At 38.1% G+C, this 19,748-nt stretch overlaps 1 protein-coding gene across 1 annotated transcript in view; it reads right to left on the bottom strand.

The window, feature by feature from the left end:
- The window catches only part of MSH3 (mutS homolog 3), a 280,941-nt gene that overhangs the window by 125,313 nt on the left and 135,880 nt on the right, over positions 1-19,748 (bottom strand). Inside the window, exons 13-15 of the mRNA XM_006870606.1 lie at positions 11,635-11,767; positions 5,146-5,333; positions 3,866-4,034 (exon numbers count right to left, since the gene is read on the bottom strand). Of these exons, the coding sequence (XP_006870668.1) occupies positions 3,866-4,034; positions 5,146-5,333; positions 11,635-11,767 (490 nt within the window). The remainder of the gene's footprint in view (positions 1-3,865; positions 4,035-5,145; positions 5,334-11,634; positions 11,768-19,748) is intronic.

Raw genomic sequence — 19,748 nt, 5'->3', positions numbered from 1 at the left:
TAATCAATGTAATGAAACAAACTATATGAATGGTTGAATGTGAAGCTGATGATGTGCCCTGTAAACTTTCACTCAATCCAAAATAAAAACATTTAATTAAGAAAAAAACCTCAATAAAAAACAAAACAAAAAAACCAACGAGAATCCATTCTACTCTTAATATCTAAGAAATTTCTTGCTTCAAATTCATCTTCTTAATCTAGTAAAGACATAAAGAATAATATTACTATTTATCTTCCTCCCTAATTATAATCCAATTTCTCAACTTCCTGTTGTACTTTTTCTTAAATATCAATACTATACTGATAAGAAGTACACAGTCTACTCTTCCTACTGAATCCCAGGTCATTTTCTAACAGTTTTAATTAAAAATTACTACCTGGGAAAACTGATCTGATCTGTTCTGTAAACCTTCACCCAAGTCACAATAAACATTTAAAAAATAAAAACACTACTTATATAGCCATGAAAAACAAATTTGTTAATTTATTACATTTATAAGACTTCAGCCTTATCTTTTTTTGAATACTAGAACTAAAATATCTTAATTTAATCAAATAAAACGCATGGTGTTGAAAAATTTATGGTATTAATGTTGATGACAGGAGTGAAATGATACTCCAAGTTTTTATCTTCTTTCCCTGAAAGTCTGTAATAACCATCTTTTTGTGGTTACAAAAGAAATCCTGATGGTGCTGTCTGATAAGCTCTGGACTGTCAGCTACAAGGTCAACAGTTCAAACCCACCAGCTGCTCCCTATGAGACAGATGAGGCTGTCTGCTCCCAAACAGATTTACAGCCTTGGAAACTCTATGCAGGGTGGTTTGGAGACAGAATGGACTCAGTGGTTGGGGGTCTGGTGTGGTTACAAGATTACATAAGATCATATATGAAAAGCTCCTAACACAGTGGTGGTGGTGGTGGTGGTGGTGGTGGTGGTGGTGGTGGTGGTGGTGGTGGTGGTGATGTGCCATGGCGTCGGTTCCAACTCATAGCGACTCTGTAAAGGGTTTCCAAGGCTGTAAATCTTTACAGGAGCAGAGATCCTCTTCTTTCTCCCGCGGAACAGCTGGTACGTTTCCAACTGCCGACGTTATGGTTCGCAGGCCAATTCATAACCACTATGCTAGGAGCTCTAAGAAGTGACATTGCTGCTATCATACGATGAGTATTTGCAGAGTGCTTTAGGAAGCACTTTCCAGTGTGTTGATGCCACAACAGTCTTCCTTCTGAGGTGCAGGGAACCTAACACAGAAGTGGTCCAACTGGAACTTCCCATCCTCTTTTCCCACTGCAGCCCCACACAGCTATGTTCTGCTACACTATCTTTACTAATGTTGTCAAAGCGCTTCTGATCATCACAAGGCCAACAAACAGCCAGAATAATGACCCTGCGGTTACTTTTCCCTTTTAAATGCATCATTTGAATGGTGAAACTAAGAGATAGATTAAATACTTGAATTTTAATATGCATTTATTAAATGTTATTCAGAAAAATAAACACAAATGTAAATATTGTCAAATATTTTTTCTTTGTAGAGAGCTATCTGCATATACCATTTTAGTACATTTAGCCCTGAAGGAAGGCTAACAGAATCAATATTAAATTTATTGAGTGGCATAGGGTAACAAACATTCTAATAAATACTGTAATTTACTATAGTATCTTTTCTTAATGTAATCAACATGTAATTTTCTTAATGTAATTGTTAGGATAAATATAACAGTTGATGCTACTATTAAAATTATAATTTGAAATTATGCTTTTTCTCCACTAGAAAAAATATTTATTTTAAATGTGAATAAAATATTCACCTTACAGAAATTATTATTCACAAAGGATCTAGCTCACTATTTTAATAAAGTTGTTGTTGTTAAGTGCCCTCGAGTAGGTTCCGACTTATAGTAACCCTGTATAAGGTTTCCAGGCTAATAGATTTGAACTGCCGACTTCGAGTTTAATAGTCCAGTGCTTATCCTATAGCACCACACCAAGACTTCATCTTAAAAATGTAGGCAGGACCTTTCATATTCCCTCAGTTACGATGCACAGATTTTATTTAAGATAAGTCCTGGTGTGGCGCTATGGGTTAATGAGCTGGACTGCAAAGTCGGTTTGAATTGCAAGGTAGGCGGTTCAAGCTCCCCAGCTGCTCCTCAGAAACCCTATACAGGGCTGCCATGGGTCGGAACCAAATTGACAGCACTTCACAACAACAGAATAGAAGCAGCATGCCAAAAGACTCAGCACAGAAGCAAAAGATAAAATCACATATAAAAAACACTTTTTTCTTTTCTCATTCAGATATAATTATCATTTAGATAGTAATATCAAATCTAAACAAAAGGTCACATTCCAAAAGATGCATTCTAAACAACACCATAATCTTAGGGAATATTTATTAAATGTAGGTTTTCACAATAGTTTTTCTTGTTTTGTTTTGTTTATAACCTGTGTGGTGTAAACAGTTAATGCACTCGAATGCTAACCAGAACTTTATAGAGTTTCAAGTCCACCCAGGATTACTTCAGAAGAAAGGGCTGGCAGTCTACATCCAATCAGCCACTGAAAGCAATATGGAGCACATTTCTACTCTGACAAGCATGTTGCCATGTGTGTTGCCATATGCCTGAACCAACGTGATAGTAATTGGTTAATATCTGACTTAAACGAAGGCCAGTTGTAAGATCACTGTGTGAATGTGACAAAAAGGGTTCCTTTATGTGACTTTGCCTTGAAGGTTTGGAAAGCAGTTTAAGAGATATTCACCCCTAAACCCCAAGAATTTTCTTTTGCCCTGATTTTCGACCTTAGAGTGCTTGATATATTTTTTTATCTAGGCTGACTGCCATGTCCAGGGAAAGCTGTAAACAACTTGGTTGTCTGGTCCTAGACTAGAGCCTACACCTTTGATTGGTCTGTATTTGGCGGAAATTGGTCAATCGATGATGAAAATGAGGTAAGCTGTAGCCCAGTTGCACATACTATGCAACTGAAGTCTATCTGTGGCCTACAAAGAGGGAATTAGTCAGTTCCAGAACCGAGTTGTAGCCTGTTACTTCCTTAATTAACTGCTTAGCTGGAAGTGGGGTCTATGAGTTCTGTATGACCACTGCTCCATATTACCAAACCCAGCGGACAAGTAGAGAGTGCCATGGGGAGAATCGTTAGTATTAGAATTTGGTAAGAAGTTTTGGAGGGTGAAGGTATGCCTGACCTCCACCTAACAGGGATCAACCTTGGGCTGATCTTGATTCACGTTACCCTCCATGAAGCTAATCAGCTTTTGATATTGCTGGAGTCCTGGTATGGCACTGTGGGTTAATGCACTGGATTGCAAAATCGCTTTGAACTGCAAGGTCAGCAGTTTAAGCTCACCAGCTGCTCCTCTGAAACCCTTTATAGGGTTGCTATGGGTCGGATCCTACATCAGTTAACAACAACCACAACAACAATTACTCTTATTCCCACTCCTACCATCATATAACATCAACTTAAATTGTCTGCTTATACATCATTTCATCATCTGCAAGGCCAGGGATCAGAAAATAACTCCTCTCTTGGACTGAAGGTAAATGAATTTTACGTTATTATTCAAGGTTTTCTATAATACAATTTCAACAGATAACACTAAAACACATGTAACATTAAGTTGCATAATTTTATGAAAACTCTTAAGTCAATTATAAAACACATAATGAAAATAGTTCTTATGCCACCAAGGTATTACAACATATTTCCAAGGAATGACAGAAAAAAATATTTAAAGACTTATATCTTAAGCTTAGATGCATATTCACATTTAAAACTGCTTTTCTACTTGAGGAAAGATTATAGCAAGACAAAAATTCACTTCACATTACCTCCTGCCCTGATACTGTCACATATTGTGCAGAAGGATTTTTTAATATTCTTCGTATTTCTTGCAAATGTATTTGGATCTTGTTAGTAATTTCTTGAATTTCGTCCTTCCTCTCTTTTATTAAAGGGAAGTCAGAGAGGTCTTTGAATATTTCAGTTTTATCCCCGAGTCTAGCAAATGAAAAAAGGTATCATTACATATACTGAAGCAAATTATTTAGATAAGTTACTAATTACTGTTTGTAGCATCATGTTTGTAGCATTATGAAAGGGCTTAAACACAGGAAATGGGGTTTTGGCTCCATTTCTTCCACTACTTCCAGGCCTAACTTCTCGGGAGAAACAAAATGACCCTAGGCCATGTCATCTTACAAGTTCATAATTCCCATGGTAAAAACAAGGACTATAATTAAATACTTGTTGTTTGCTGGTTTGGAAGATAAACACAAATGCTACTACTATGAAATGGTGTCTCCTCTTTAAAAGTTATTTGTAGAATGAAATGTGAAATGATTGCCTCTCATGGGATAATTGTTTCTGCAGATTCTAAATATATAGAAACCACCCCCAGATCTTTAGCAAATGAGGACAAGATGCCATTTGACACTACATTTGGGCTAATAAACTGCTACTACTTGGCAATGAATAAGAAAAACCTTAGAAGCATTGATGCATTTGAGTTACGGGTTGGAGAAGAATATTGAAAGTACCATAGACTGCCAGAAGCACCAAAAAATAAACTGGAAGACGTACAGCCAGAATGCATTTTAGAAGCCAGGATGGCAAGACTTCATCTCTCATACTTCAGACATATCATCAGAAGGGATCAATGCCTGGTGATGGATATCATGTTTGGTAAAGTGGAGGGTCAACAAAAAAGAGAAAGACCCCCAAAGAGCTGGATTGGCACAGTGGCAGCAGCAATGGGCATTTGTGTAAGAAAAATTGTAGGTTGGCACAGGACCGGGCAGCGTGGCATTCTATTGTGCATAGAGTCACTATGAGTCGGAACCGACTCAGCGGCCCCTAACAACTACAACCACTACTATCTGGAGTATGCTTTCGAAGTGCCATATGTGTCCTAGATGGTGAACCACCTACATTTTAGATAGCAAAGTGTTACTTCCAGCTGTAATATAAAACACTGAACTCTGGTAACCAATCAACTTTCTAATTTCATGTGTGCACATGAAATGGCTACCATTCTTCTAGTAGAAATTAAGAATCTATACATTTGATCACACTCAGTACTGGAAAGGAAGAACTAAAGGTCGCTACTTACCTGGCAGCGTGTTCATTAAGTATCTTCACATAATGCTCCACTGGGCTGAGGAGTTCAGGGATTTCTACAATAAATGTCTGGAGCAAGTCTGAGCGAATATGAGAATTAGCAGCAGGTATTAATGCTTGAAATTCCAATGTCAACTGATATAGAGCCTTGACAATCAAGAAGAACTCTTGGGTAGAACACTGAAAATAGAAAAATTTTTTTATCTAAATAGCACAGAGTCCTGGTGTGGCGCTATGGGTAAATGCGCCAGACTGCAAAGCTGTTTGAACTGCAAGGTTGGTGGTTCAAGCTCACCAGCGCTCTTCAGAAACCCTACACAGGGTCACTATGGATCGGGATCAACTCGACGGCACTTAACAACAACACAACATATAAAAATTAAAGCTTACTGACTAATCTTTTAAAAATTAGAATCAGTATAAGAGGAGATTTTCATTTATCACAATTAAAATAAAGTACTGCTGATATACATTATTTTAAAGCTATAAAGAAAATGATTGAAGACAGGTTTAGTAAGAACAACAATACTATATTCATTATTACTTTTTAATTTTAAGATAAATTGGACATCTAGCAAGTAATACTGTAAATAATGTCAAAATAAGAAGGACATTAATGAGGCAAGTATCTGCAAGACATCTGAAAGATAAAGGGCAAAATTCTCCCAAATATAATGAGCTCTTATAAGTCAACAAGAAAAAGATGAATATGCCAAAGGAATAATGGATAAGTTAATGAACATGCAGCTCATAGAAAGAGAATGTCCAATAAGCACATTATTAACTTCACACACAATTAAAGACAAGCAAATTAAAACTACAAGATCACATTTTTCACTTATCACAGTGTCAAAGACTTAAAAGCTTGATAATTACCATGTCACTCAGGGTGTAGAAAAAAAGACACTTATATACTATTAGTAGAAGTAATCTTTTTGAAGAGCAATTTGGCATATCTTCATAATAAGAGAATGTCTATCTCTTTGACTCAGCAATTTCTCTTTTAGAAATATGTCTAAAAATATGCTTGAACAATAGGTCATTGTGGTTGTTAAGTACCGTGGAGTCGGTTCTGACTCATAGCGACCCTGTACAGGGTTTCCGAGGCTGTAAATCTTTATGGGAGCAGAAAGCCTCATCTTTCTCCTATGGAACAGCTGGTAGTTTTGAACTGCCAACCTTGGCGTTAGCAGTCCTATTCGTAACCACTACGCTACCAGAGCTCCTTTGAACAAAAGGTAGCAAAGTATATACCTGGATATTTATAGTTGCAACATTACTTAATAAGACAAATAAGGAACAAATATCCAACATTAATAAGGAAAGATTGACAATATTGACAAAGAAAGCGCAGCATTATGAAAAGGTTCAGAAGTAAGACGTGTACATACTGAGATGAAAAGCCACAATGTCGACATATATCTAATATTATGGTTGTCGCTGCCATCAAGTCCGATCCCGGCATCTGGCGGCCCTGTGTGTTACAGAGTAGAACTGCTCTGCAGGGTTTTCTTGACTATACTCTTGATGACAGCTGTTAGCCTCGCCTTTCTTCACAGTCACTGATTGCGGTAGAACCATAAACCAAACTCTGGGAACAGCGGTTTGAGCACTGGCAAGGTCAGCAGTTTAAACCCACTAGCCAGTCTGCAGAAGCGAGATGATGCTATCTGTCCTGTAAAGACTTACAAGGTCAGAAACCCTCTATGGGGTTGCTATGAATCAGAAGCAACTCAATGACAGTAAAGATTTAGGGTATGTGCATATACATGACTGCTGGGGGCGCTATAGAGTCAGAACTGGACAGCTAACCACAAGGTTGGTGGCTCAAACCAATCAGCTGCTCCTCAGGAGAAAGAAGAGGCTTTCTGCTCCCCTGAAGATTTATAGCCTCAGAAACCCAATACAGGGTCACTAGGAGCTCTGGGTAGCGTGGTTACGAATTAGGCTGCAATTTGAAACTACCAGCCGTTCCTCAGGAGAAAGACGAAGGTTTCTACTCTTGTAAAGATTTACCACCTCGGAAACCCGATACATGGTCACTATGAGTCGGAATGGACTCCATGGCATACTACCACCACCACCACAAGAAACCAACTCAATAGCATACACCAACATACATATATATATATAAATTTGTGTGACTCCTCGCTCTTGTGATGGTGGGCTCAGTTCAATTTCACTGCAATAAAGAGAGTGAGGAGTCACACAAATTGTTTTTGTTTCTCAGAACACATATTTAAATTTACATTATATTGTAGTCTATGAGTGTGCAATTTTTGTTGCTAAGTGCCATCGAGTCGGTTCTGAACCGACTATGACAATCCTATGCAGGGTTTCTGAGGAGCAGCTGGTGAGTGTGAACTGACCTTGGAGTCCAGCACATGAACCCACAGCACCACACCATTATGAATACATTTGTGGAAAAATTCTATTATCTTTTAATTCCAGTGTTCCATGAACTCTTTGAAAGACCCTTGTATAATGAGATGAAAGGAAAATTTGAGGTTAAACTAATGATTATTGTTCTTGTTAAGTGCCATGAAGTCGATTCCAACTCATAACAACCCTGTACAGGGTTTCCATGGAGTGGTTGGTGGGGTCGAACTGCTTACCTTGTGGTTAGTAGTCCATTGCTTATCCTACAGCACCACATCAGCAGTCTAAACTAATGATGTTGTTATTGATAAATGCCGTGGTGTTGAATCCAACTCACAGAGACCCTGTATAGGGTTTCTAAGGAACGGCTGGTGAGTTTGAACTGCCAGTCTTGTGGTTCAAACAGACCTTGAGGTTAAGTGCTTACCCTATGGCACCACACCAGAACTCCAGACCAATGATATGTACATAATAATACGCAGAAAATGAACTAATGCTAATAGCACATATTTTAAAAGACAATTACTACTAATAAAACAAAATTAATTGTACAGAGAAAGAAGTCAGGTCCAAGTGAAGAGAAGTTGAATCACACTGCAAAGTACCTCTTCTCTATAAAGATCGCTGTATGCTGAAACACCAGATATGGGAGACTAGTTTGTGTTGAGTTATAAATGAGGTACACAGGAGTCACCACATTCTTACACAGATGAAGAAAAAAAAGACCTAAAATTTTAGAGATAGGACATCAAAGGAATGGGAGAAGCCCGATCTAAGCATCACACTGAAAATGTGGCTTTGGATTTATATTAATCTAGCTAAGAAATTGTTCTCACCAATAAAATTCTGAACACATTCTGCTCGCCAACATTTACTAAGTGCTAGGATAGGCACTGACTGGCAGTTAAAACCTACCAGCTGCTCCATGGAATAAATAGAGGCTTTCTGTTCCCATAAAAATATACAGTCTTGGAAACCCTATATAGGGTCACTAAGAGTCAGAATTGACTGGATGGCACATAACAACAATAACATTAGCCTTTTAATGTGCTCATCAAACTGAACAGTTTCATATCACTTTCTTAGAAAGCAGTTCTTGAGTAAAATGACAATGGATTCCTGTGACTAACAGTGTTTTCTAAGAGTTGAAGTCTTAGTATCAAAAGACATGGATACGCCCACTTGGGATCCACTAATATGATCGCCATAAGAATACATATTTGTACATATTCCATGGCAATTTCAACATAGCCATTTGACCTAGACGTACCGCTTTCACAACATCCAAACAGAGTGTTTCTTATCATTTTACAATGCTTGCATCACTGGCACATGAAAGCTCACATCATTGGTACAGCTGGTACCCACATAACTCACAGAGTTGAAGCTTATTTGGAGCAAGCTAATAGGAGTGTTAAGGAGCTCTGGTAGCGTAGTAGTTACAAATTGGGCTGCTAACCTCAAGGTCAGCAGTTTGAAACTACCAGCTGTTCTGCGGGAGAAAGATGAGGCTTTCTGCTCCCGTAAAGATTTGCAGCCTCGGAAACCCTGTGCTAGGGTCACTATGAGTCAGAACTGACTCCACAGTACTTAACAACAACAACAGGAGTGCTGGTGTGGCACTGTAGGATAAGCACTGGACTGCTAACCATAGGGTCGGCAGTTCAAACCCACCAGCCACTCCTTGGAAACGCGACCCAGGGTGGCTGTGAATCAGAACTGACTTGCTAGCATTTAAATATAGCAACAACAATATTAAAGAACAGACAGGTGTCTGATGGTGTGTTCCAAGAGCCAGCTAACTGGTATATAACAAAACAGGCTTAAAACATTTAGCTCTCCTAAAGTTGGTTTCTTAACAAATCATTCCTAATTCTTAACTCTTCTAACCAATCTTTAAGCACATTCTTGTGTAAACATGAGAAGAGTAATAAGGAACAGCTACTGTGTGAGTCATAAGTTCCTTTAAGAAACATAAAACTCATTCTTGCTCTGTATATTAGAGACTTTAAAAATGAACGAGGTTCTGACTTTTATCAAAGTTTTGACAGTTTTATAAACACACAGCCTTATGAAATGCACACTTCAAAATAAAGTTTGAAGAGCGGCAGCAGAGCATAAGAAATCACAGCAACATAGAACGAGACTGCCATCTTGATGTCACGGAAAGTGTGACTCAGCTCTTCTGAGAAGCAAATGAAAAATTTTCAGCTTTGCTCTTATTTTCTCTTGAGCAAAACAAGAAAGACTGGCATCTGTCAGTGAATTCTTGCAAGTACTGAAAGCAAGGTGCCTGGAGGTCCATTGCGTTATGAAGAATGAAAAATACTAATTGTCGGGCACTGAACCAATGATGCAAAATAACAAAGGGTTCCACATCAACTGTGTAACCTCAAAAATGGCATTCACACAACTTTCAACGATCCTTGCAGCTTCCACACTCCTCAGCAAAGTCACAACAAACACAATGTACCAAACAATGGTGCAACAAACTTCAAAGGATGCGTAAGCAACTTGACCATTTTCCCCCTCAGAATTAGTATTCCCAACTTCGGCTTGTACTTTGCTGTCAAATGTAGTTGAAGTATATGGAGCTGTTACATAAGTCCTGTAAAAAGGACTGTAGTTATTTTTAAAGGCAGTACATACTGTTTGAGTAAAGCCTGTGGGGAGAAAAAGGGCCCAGGAAAAAAAAAAAGTAAATACAAGTAAAAAATTGGGGTACATAAAAGTTTTTCTAAGGTAAAATTATTATTATTATATTGGCAAGGATTTTGATTTGGGTAAAACATAATTTGCTTATGAAAAGTGGCAACCAGGAAAAAAAAAATGCAATAAAAATTTAACAGTATTCAAAATGGCAGTGTCCACAGGACAAACCCACTAATAACTCCAGGCAAGTGGCAGTCAAGGGTCCTGAATGTAAAGACTAAGTCTGTGACTTACTTGCAAGTTGCCAAACCTCTCTAAGCCTCATTTTCCACTATCAGAAGGAGGTCAAGATTGATGTTGTTAAGCTCATATAAAATTTTTGTAAGGAAAAAAAAGGAGCATAAACTATAAGAACAACTTTTGCAAAAGGTTGTTGTTGTTAAGTGCCGTCGAGTCGGTTCCGACCCATAGCGACCCTGTACAGGGTTTCCGAGGGTGTAAATCCTTACGGGAGTAGAAAGCCTCATCTTTCTCCCGCGGAGCAGCTGGTAGTTTCGAACCGCTGACCTTAAGGTTCGCAGCCCGATTTGTAACCACTACGCTACCAGAGCTCCTTTTTGCAAAAGGTAAAACACTATAAAGAAGTTTAATGTTAATTATTACACAAATTGTTAATGTAGCATTTTCTTAATTTTAGGCATATTTTGAAGATACATAAGTAATTTTCCTAAGCGTGGAAATCCCCTCTTGTTACTCTTATGGATAAAAGCCTAACACTTAAGAGAAAATTCCAAACGATGCTATTTCCTCACTTGCAAAATGTACACTTTCATGGAATATGTACAAATACGTATTTTTATAATACCACTACAAATATTATACCAGCAGACTATCTCTTTAGTTAAGTAAAAAACAACAACAAAAAGTTTCTTTGAGATCAAAAGACATAAAGCATCTCTTTTCTACAGTAGGAAGTCTGAGTAACTTTCCTATTTTTCTGAGGCTCTGTACTGAGGATGAAACATGAGAATATCCTATACTAAATTGAAAGGGCCTATGATAAACATCATTGTAGGTCAGTGTAAGTAAACACATTGCACTTTTTACAGTGAAAAAGTAAAATGACCTTAATCTGTGCAAATGAAACTTTCTGAAGATACAGTAAAACTTTAAAAAATAATAACCAAAACAATGCTCTTAGAAGTCTGGTAGCATAGTGGTTACAAATCGGGCTATGAACCACAAGGTCAATAGTTCGAAACTACCAGTGGTTCCACAGGAGAAAGATGAGGCGTTCTGCTCCCGTAAAGATTTACAGCCTCAGAAACCCTGTGCAGGGTTGCTATGAGTGGGAACAGACTCCACTGCACATAACAACATAACAACAACAACAGTCTCATGCTGAGAGATTATTATTAGCTTTAAAAGATACAATTTCTATCACACTTACTTTTTTGTGATAAATGCTACAGAGTCCTCTCTCTATGTCTGGCAGTTTACGTAGATGATTTTCTATCTGATCAAAAACACTAGATTCTGCGTGGAGAACTTCAGATACAGCATCAAGCCGAGCGTTGATTTCCCTGCACAAAGAGCAATAGCAATTACAAGATATTTTAGAACTTGAGAATGTAGACATTTCCCACTCAAATACCTATGATTCCACATCTCCAGCCCTTCTCCTTATAGTCACTTAAATCAAGAGCAGGTACCTCACATGGCAAGTCATTAGTTAAGTGCAATTGAAATTGGTTAGCTGTTCACCAGGTTTCCCTTTCCTGCTAGAAAAAATGATATATTACATTTCCCAGTGCCCTCTACAGTTAGATGTGGCCATGAATCTGAGTTCTAGCATATGCTATGTGGCCAGAAGCATTTTCAATAACCTCATATGCATGTGAAAGTTGGACAGTGAATAAGGAAGACTGTAGAAGAATTGATGCTTTTGAGTTATGGTGTTAGAGGAGAATACTGAAAGTGCCATGGGCTGCCAAAAGAACAAATAGATGTGTTGGAAGAAGTGCAGTCAGAGTGCTCCTTGGAGGCCAGGATGGCCAAACTTCATTTCTTACTTCAGACATATTGTCAGGAGGGACAAGTTGCTGGAGAAGGATATTATCTTTGGTAAGGCAGAGGTCAGAGAAAAAGAGGAAGACCCCCAGCGAGATGGACTGGCAAAGTGGCAGCATCAATGGGCTCATGTGTGGCAATAATTGTGAGGTTGGCCAGGATTTGGGCAGTGTTTCATTCTGTTGTGCACAAAGTCACTATGAGTTGGTACCGACTCGATGGCACCTAACAACAACAAACCCCTAGAAAGGTTATCAGAAGGAACCTATCCCTAAAGGATATAGGATATTATGCTTAATGAAGTAAAGGGTCACCAAAAAGAGTAAGACCCTTAACAAGATGGACTGACACAGTGGCTGCAACAATGGGCTCAAGCACATTAGCAATCATAAATATGAAGCAACACTGGGAAGTGTTTCGTTCCATTGTACCCAGGGTTGCTATGAGCTAGAACGGACACCTAACAATAACAACAGCCCTATCCCCTAAAAACCTCCTGTGTGATTTTTCACATTTTCTCTTTCTCCAATGGCCAGGTGATACTAAGTACACTCTTAGGACCCACATCATGTGACATCTTACATACAACAGCCGGGGTCCTTGAGTAAAGCAGAAAATCCTCTAGCCTCATATCTACTATTGTGATTGGTTTTTTTATTAACAAGAAATAAACGTCTGTTGTCCTTAAACCAATGAGAGTAAGGATATTTGCTACAACAGCTTGCTTAACCTTGGCAAATATGTCTACAACGAGAAAATGACTTTCCTATGGTGACCCAACTGAAGGATCAGCTCAGTCAAAAAACATTCAGGGAACCAACTACTTCCAAAGAAGATTGGACGTGTGTTGACGAGGTGGGGTGGGGGGTTGAACAGATCAACTTTTGACTGAACTGTGGCTAGGCATAGGAACCTCAATAACAACTGGAAGGAGCAGTTGTTGTTAAGTGCCGTCAAGTCGGTTCCAACCCATAGCGACCCTGAACAGCGTTTCAGAGGTTATAAATCTTTACGTGAGCAGAAAGCAAAGGTTGGAAACAAAGAAGAAAGATCAATAGTTGGAAATTATGGCCTTGGTGATAGAAACTATGCTGGAGATGACATCAGAGAATTTACAAGATGAATGAATTCTTCATTGCAAATACATTTTTAAAGCAACAATAAAGGCTGTACATACATCAAGAGGCAGTTGTTTGAACAAAACAAGGAAATACTGAATAGTTTAAAATTAGGAAAGGTGAGCACCAGGGTTGTATTCTTTCTCTATACTTATTCTATCTATATGAGCATATGAAGAAAATGTGGCATCAGGATTGGAGAATGACTCAACAATCTGTGATATGCAGATGACACACCTTGCTTGCTGAAACAAGGACTTAAAATACTCATGGATGAAGATCAAAGACCACAGCCTTTGGAATGTGCTGCACCTCAATGTAAAGAAAACGAAAATCTTCACTAGTGCACCAATAAATCACATATATATAAATAGAGAAAAGATTGGAGTTATCAAATACTTCAATTTGCTTGGCTCAACCATCAACAATCATGAAAGCAGCAGTCAAGAAATCAAACGAGATTTGCATTAGACAAACCTGCTGCACAAGACCACTTTAAACTGTTCAGGAACAAACATGTCAGTTTAAGGACTAAGGTGTACCTACCCCAAGCCATGGTATTTTCAATAACCTCATACGCATGTGAAAGTTGGACAATGGATATGGAAGACCACAGGAGAATTCAAATATTTAAGTTATGGTGCTGGAGCAGAATATTAAAAGTATCATGGACTGATGTAGGAGCAGGGCTTAACAGCAAACAAGGAAGAAAAACTGTACAGACCCCAATTACTAAAAGCATGGAAAACCAATTGAAACAGATTCAGAGGGCAGTCCCATAACTCGGAAAGTCAGATAAAGGGAAAAATAACTGCATCAAGTGCTTCCCGTAAGATTTGGAACAGAAGCCAAAAGAAGGTTACTTCTGATTTAAGGCAGCCAAAATGTCCTGCCACTACCATTTTTGAACAGGAATAAGTGAAGAGAGGCACAATAGAACAATCTAAGTGCAGAAACCTGCCGATGATCTGCAAAAAAAAAGGTGCAAGTAGTTTTCCCCCCCTTTTTCCCTTCTTTCCTTTTGTTGTTTACTCATCTCCACTCTAGTGACCAGAGGGGAGACCTAAATGAGTAGACACCCCCAGCGAGGGTTCTGTGCTGCACGATCACATGGCGTAGAATCAAAGAGGAAGGAGACAACAAACTTGGACTTTTCCAAACTGAGTATGGCTAGCTATGGGCTAGTTCTCACTAAGAGAAACAGATAAACTAATTGAGGGGGAGGGAGAGCTCGTGTTAGATCACAGAGGCACAGTGGGAACATCATAAAATTATTTCAGGTGGACTTGAAGGCGATAAAGAATTACTTACAATATTCTGTGGTTTTGTTTTGTTTTTCACTTTCCATTTGTATTGTCTATATTTTTCTATATAAAACCCTCCTGGGTTTTTATGACTTTTTTAGTCTTATCTTCTGGTTGTCCTTCTATTTTGTGGAAGCTGTTTCCCCTCTGGACTCACCTGACAAGAGACAGCAACTGCAGCCATACAGCTAAGCTACAACCAAGCCCTCTAAAACCCCACCAATTAGGCAAGAATCAATACCAGCTGCTATATACCAGAATAGTGTGTACAACCAACACAAGCTAAAAGCACTCTGAATTGAGCTGTATGAACAGTGAACAGAAAAGCCTACCTCCTGATCACACCTACCAAGAGGCAAGTGTAGAAAGATTAAGAATACACCAAAATGTATTTATTTTATTAATACAAATACAACAATACCACAAAAGCCTAAAAAGAATCAGAAAATATCGGCTAACATGCAGAAATAAGACAGAGTAGTTCAAACAAATGACCAAGAGGAAGAGTTAGAATTTTCATTAGAGAGAGGAGAGGCTTTGGAATTACCTGAAAAAGAATTCAGGAGAATGCTACTGAGGCGCATCCAAATGATTCACAGAAAGGATGAGGAAAATAAGGAAGTTAGAAAACAGATACAGGAACAATCAAAGAAAACAGATAGAACATTAGAAAAAATACAAAACTTACAAAAACAGATCCAGATGCTCAATACTAAAATATCAGAAATGGACAGTACAGTGAAAGGGTAAAGGAACAGAATTTAAGGGATGGAAGCCAGTATCAGCAAGCTTGAAGACATATCTCTCATTACTGTCTGATAGAAAAACAGGTAGGTAAAGAAAAGTTTTTTAAATTTTAAATTTTAAAAATCATGTGGGACAATAGGAAAAGGAATAACCTATGGGTTGTTGGAATTCCAGAACAAGAAAAGAAACACACACATACACAGAAGAGATAGTCGAAGAGATGTTGGAATAAAATTCACCTAACAATTTGAAAGGCGAGAAGATAAGTATTCAAATAACCTGAACAAACACCAGGCAGAATAAGCTCCAAAATAAAATCACCAAGGCATACCATAATCAACTCTCCAAAATCAAAGATGAGGAAAGAAGCCTGAAAGCAACTAAGGAAAAAGGAAGCCAGTAAGATTAAGCTCTGATTTCTCAGCAGAAATCATGCAGGGAATAGTGAGACATATATAAAACTATGAGAGAAAAAAAAAAAAAAATGCCATGGAAGAATCATATACCCAGCAAATGTGTTAATCAAATATGATGGCAAATTTCGAGCATGTCAGGACAAACAGAAATTAAGGAATTTTGTAAAAGCCAAGCCAATACCTTGAAACATACTAAAGGGAGTTTTTTGGACTGAGAAAACAAGAGCAGGGAACAATCAGAGATTGACTTATGTGGCAACACCATCCAGAACTCTCTGCAGAGATGGAATAGTCCAGAGCAGACCAAACCTCCATCCAATGAAATTAGAAGATCTAGGAGGTCAGTCTATGATCAGGTCAACTACAAAGGGAAAGAATAGTAAGAGAGATCCAGAGGAGGTTAAGGTAGATTTCAGGATTAAACAGACTGTTTAAAAGTGAAGAAGAAATTAATAAAATATAGAGTGACCTCAAAGAAACTTGATACATCACTACATCAAATCAAAAAAGGAAGACCCAAGAAGATTATGAAAACATTAAAACCATGAAGAAATTAACACACACACAAAAAGCACCAAAAAAAAAAAAAAAAAAAAAAAGAACTCTGCAAAGGAAAGCACGAATAAAGAAATCAGCAGCAACACACACACACACACACAAAAAAAAAACAAAACAACAAAAAACAATGAACCAGCAATCCATACATATTGATAATTATGTTGGATGCCAAATGGATTAAATGCACAAATCAAGAGACAGAGAATAGCAGAATGGATAAGAAAACAGGATTCTACAATATGCTGCCTACAAGAGACACACCTTGAACATAAAGACAAAAATAGATTAAAAATTAAAAGATGGGGGAAAATATACCAAGCTAACCAGGAGTGGCAATACTAATCTCTGAAAATATAAACTTTAAGGCAAAAACCACTATAAGACACAAAGAAGGACATTATCTCATGATTAAAGGGTTAACTGAACAAGAGGACATAACCATATGTTCCCAATGAAAGAGCGCCAAAATACACAAATCAACCCTAAAAGAATTGAAAAAAGAAACAGACAACTCAATAATGTTAGTAGAGGATTTTAATACACATTTTGAAAAAGGAAACAATAACCAGAAAGAAACTCAACACAGACACAGAGGAACTAAACAACACAATCAACCAACTTGACCTCACAGATTTGTACAGAAAATTTAACCTAACAGCAGCACAATACACATTCTTTTCCAGTGTACATGGAGCACTGTCCAGAACAGAACATGTATTATACCACAAAGCAAAACTCAATAAATTTACAAACATCAAAATACTACAAAGCATCTTCTCAGATCACAATGCTATAAAATTAGATCAACAATAGGAAGATCAAAGAAATAAAAATGAAATACATGGAAAATAAATAACACCCTGCTTAAAAGCTACTGAGCAGTAGAACAAATAAAAGGAAGTTTTAAAATTCCTAGAAACAAGTAAGAACAAAAATACAACATAACAAAACCTTTTGTTGTTGTTAGGTGCCATCAAGGTGGTACCGACCCATTGCGACCTTATGCACAGCAGAACGAAACACTACCTGATCCTGGGCCAACCTCACTATTGTTGCCACACTTGAGTCCATCAATGCTGCCACTTGGCTAATCCATCTCGTTGGGGGTCTTCCTCTTTTCCTCTAACCCTCCACCTTACCAAACATGTTATTCTTCTCCAGTGACACTATGTCCTCCTGACACTATGTCCAAAGTATGAGAGACGAAGTTTGGTCATCTTGGCCTCTAAGGAGCACTCTGGCTGCACTTCTTCCAAAACAGATCTATTGGTTCTTTTGGCAGCCCATGGTACTTGCAATATTCTCCTCCAACACCATACTCAAAGGCATCAATTCTTCTAAGGTCTTCCTTATTCACTGTCCAGCTTTCAAATGCATATGAGGTTATTGAAAATACCATGGCTTGAGTCAGGTGCATCTTAGTCCTCAAGCTGACATCTTTGCTCTTCAATACTTTAAAAAGGTCTTGTGCAGCAGATTTGCCTAATGCAACACAATGTTTGATTTCTTGACTGCTGCTTTCATGAGTATTCATAGTTGATAGAAGAAGAATGAAGTCCTTGACAACTGCAATCTTTTCTCCATTGATAAGAATGTTGTTTATTGGTCCAGTGGTGAGGATTTTTGTTTTCTTTACACTGAGATGCAACCCATACTGAAGGCTGTGGTCTTGTATTTTTTTCAGTATTTTAAGTCCTGTTCACTTTTAGCAAGCAAGGTTGTATCATCTGCATATCACAGGCTGTTAATGTGTCTTCCTCCAATCCTGACGCTACATTTTTCTGCATATAATCCAGCTTTTCAGATTATTTGCTCAGCATATATACTGAATAAGTATGGTGAAAGAATACAACCCAAGCACACACCTTTCCTAATTTTAAACTATTCGATGTTCCCTTGTTCTGTTTGAACAACTGCCTCTTCATCTATGTACAAGTTCCAAATGAGCACAATTCAGTGTTCCGGAATACTCATACTTTGAAATGTTGTCCATAGCTTATCATGATCCACACAATCAGAAGTCTTTGTGTAGTCAATAAAGCACAGGTAAACATATTTCTGGTATTCTCTACTTTCAGACAAAATCCATCTTATGTCAGCAATGATATCCCTCTTTCCAAGTCCTCTTCTGAAACTGGCTTGAACCTCTGGAAGTTCTCTGTCAATGTATGTTTGCAACTGTTTTGATATTACCTTTAGTAAAACTTTACTCGCATGGGATATCAATGATATTGTCTGATATTTTCTGCATTCCATTTGATCACCTCTCTTTGGAAAGGACACACATATAGATCTCTTTCAATGAGTTAGCCAGGTAGTTGTCTTCCAGATCATTAGCCATTGTTGTTGTTAAGTGACGTCGAGTCAATTCTGGCCCATAGCTACCCTGTATAGGGTTTCCAAGGAGCAGCTGGTGGGCTTGAACTGTCAACTTTGCAGTTCAAATGACTTTGCAGTTGGATGTATTAACCCACAGTGCCACACCAGCTTTCCACTAGCCATTAGAGAGATGCAAATAAAAACAACAATGAGCTTTCACCTCACACCAGCATTAACAGCAAAGTTCAAAAACACAGAGGACAACAAATGCAGGCAAGGCAAAATGAACCCTCCTAGAGTGCTGGTAGGACTGTCAAATGGTTCAATCACTCTGAAAAATGGTATGGCACTTCCTCTGAAAGTTAGAAATAGAAATACTTTATGATGTAGCATTCCTCTACTTGGCTTATACCCACATGAAATAAGAGTCAGAACATGAGTAGATATATGCACACCAATGTTCATCATAGCACTATTCACAATAGCAAAAATATGGAGACAGTCTACATGTCCATCAATGGAAGAATGGATAAACAAACTTTAGTACATACACACAACAGAATGCTATGCAAAGTTCAAGAATAAAGAAGAAGCTGTACAACACCTCATAAGTTGAATGAATTTTGAGGGCATTATGATGAGTAAAACTAGTTAGGCACAAAAGGACTAACATTCTATAACCGTTATTTTAAAAGGTTAATAAGGATTTCTATACTAAGAATATAATTCTTCAATGGTTACCAGGAGTTTGAGGGAGGGGACAGTAACTCATGAGTTAGCAGACAGACACATGATAGCTCAGGTGATGTTGTTGTTGTTGTCAGATGCCATCAAGTTGGAACCAACTCATAGCGACCCCATGTATAGCAGAACAAAACAATATCTGTTCCTGGGCCAACATCGCTACCGCTGCCACACTTGAGTCCATCAATGATGCCACCTGGCCAATACATCTCGTTGGGGGTCTTCCTCTTTTTCTCTGACCCTCCACCTTACCCAGCATGACATCCTTCTCCAGCGACTGTTCCCTCC

This window comes from Chrysochloris asiatica, unplaced genomic scaffold (assembly GCF_000296735.1).
Source record: "Chrysochloris asiatica unplaced genomic scaffold, ChrAsi1.0 scaffold00145, whole genome shotgun sequence".
NCBI lineage: Eukaryota > Metazoa > Chordata > Mammalia > Afrosoricida > Chrysochloridae > Chrysochloris > Chrysochloris asiatica.
The sequence above is the reverse complement of the archived record's forward strand: the minus strand, read 5'-3'. Positions and strand labels throughout refer to the sequence as shown.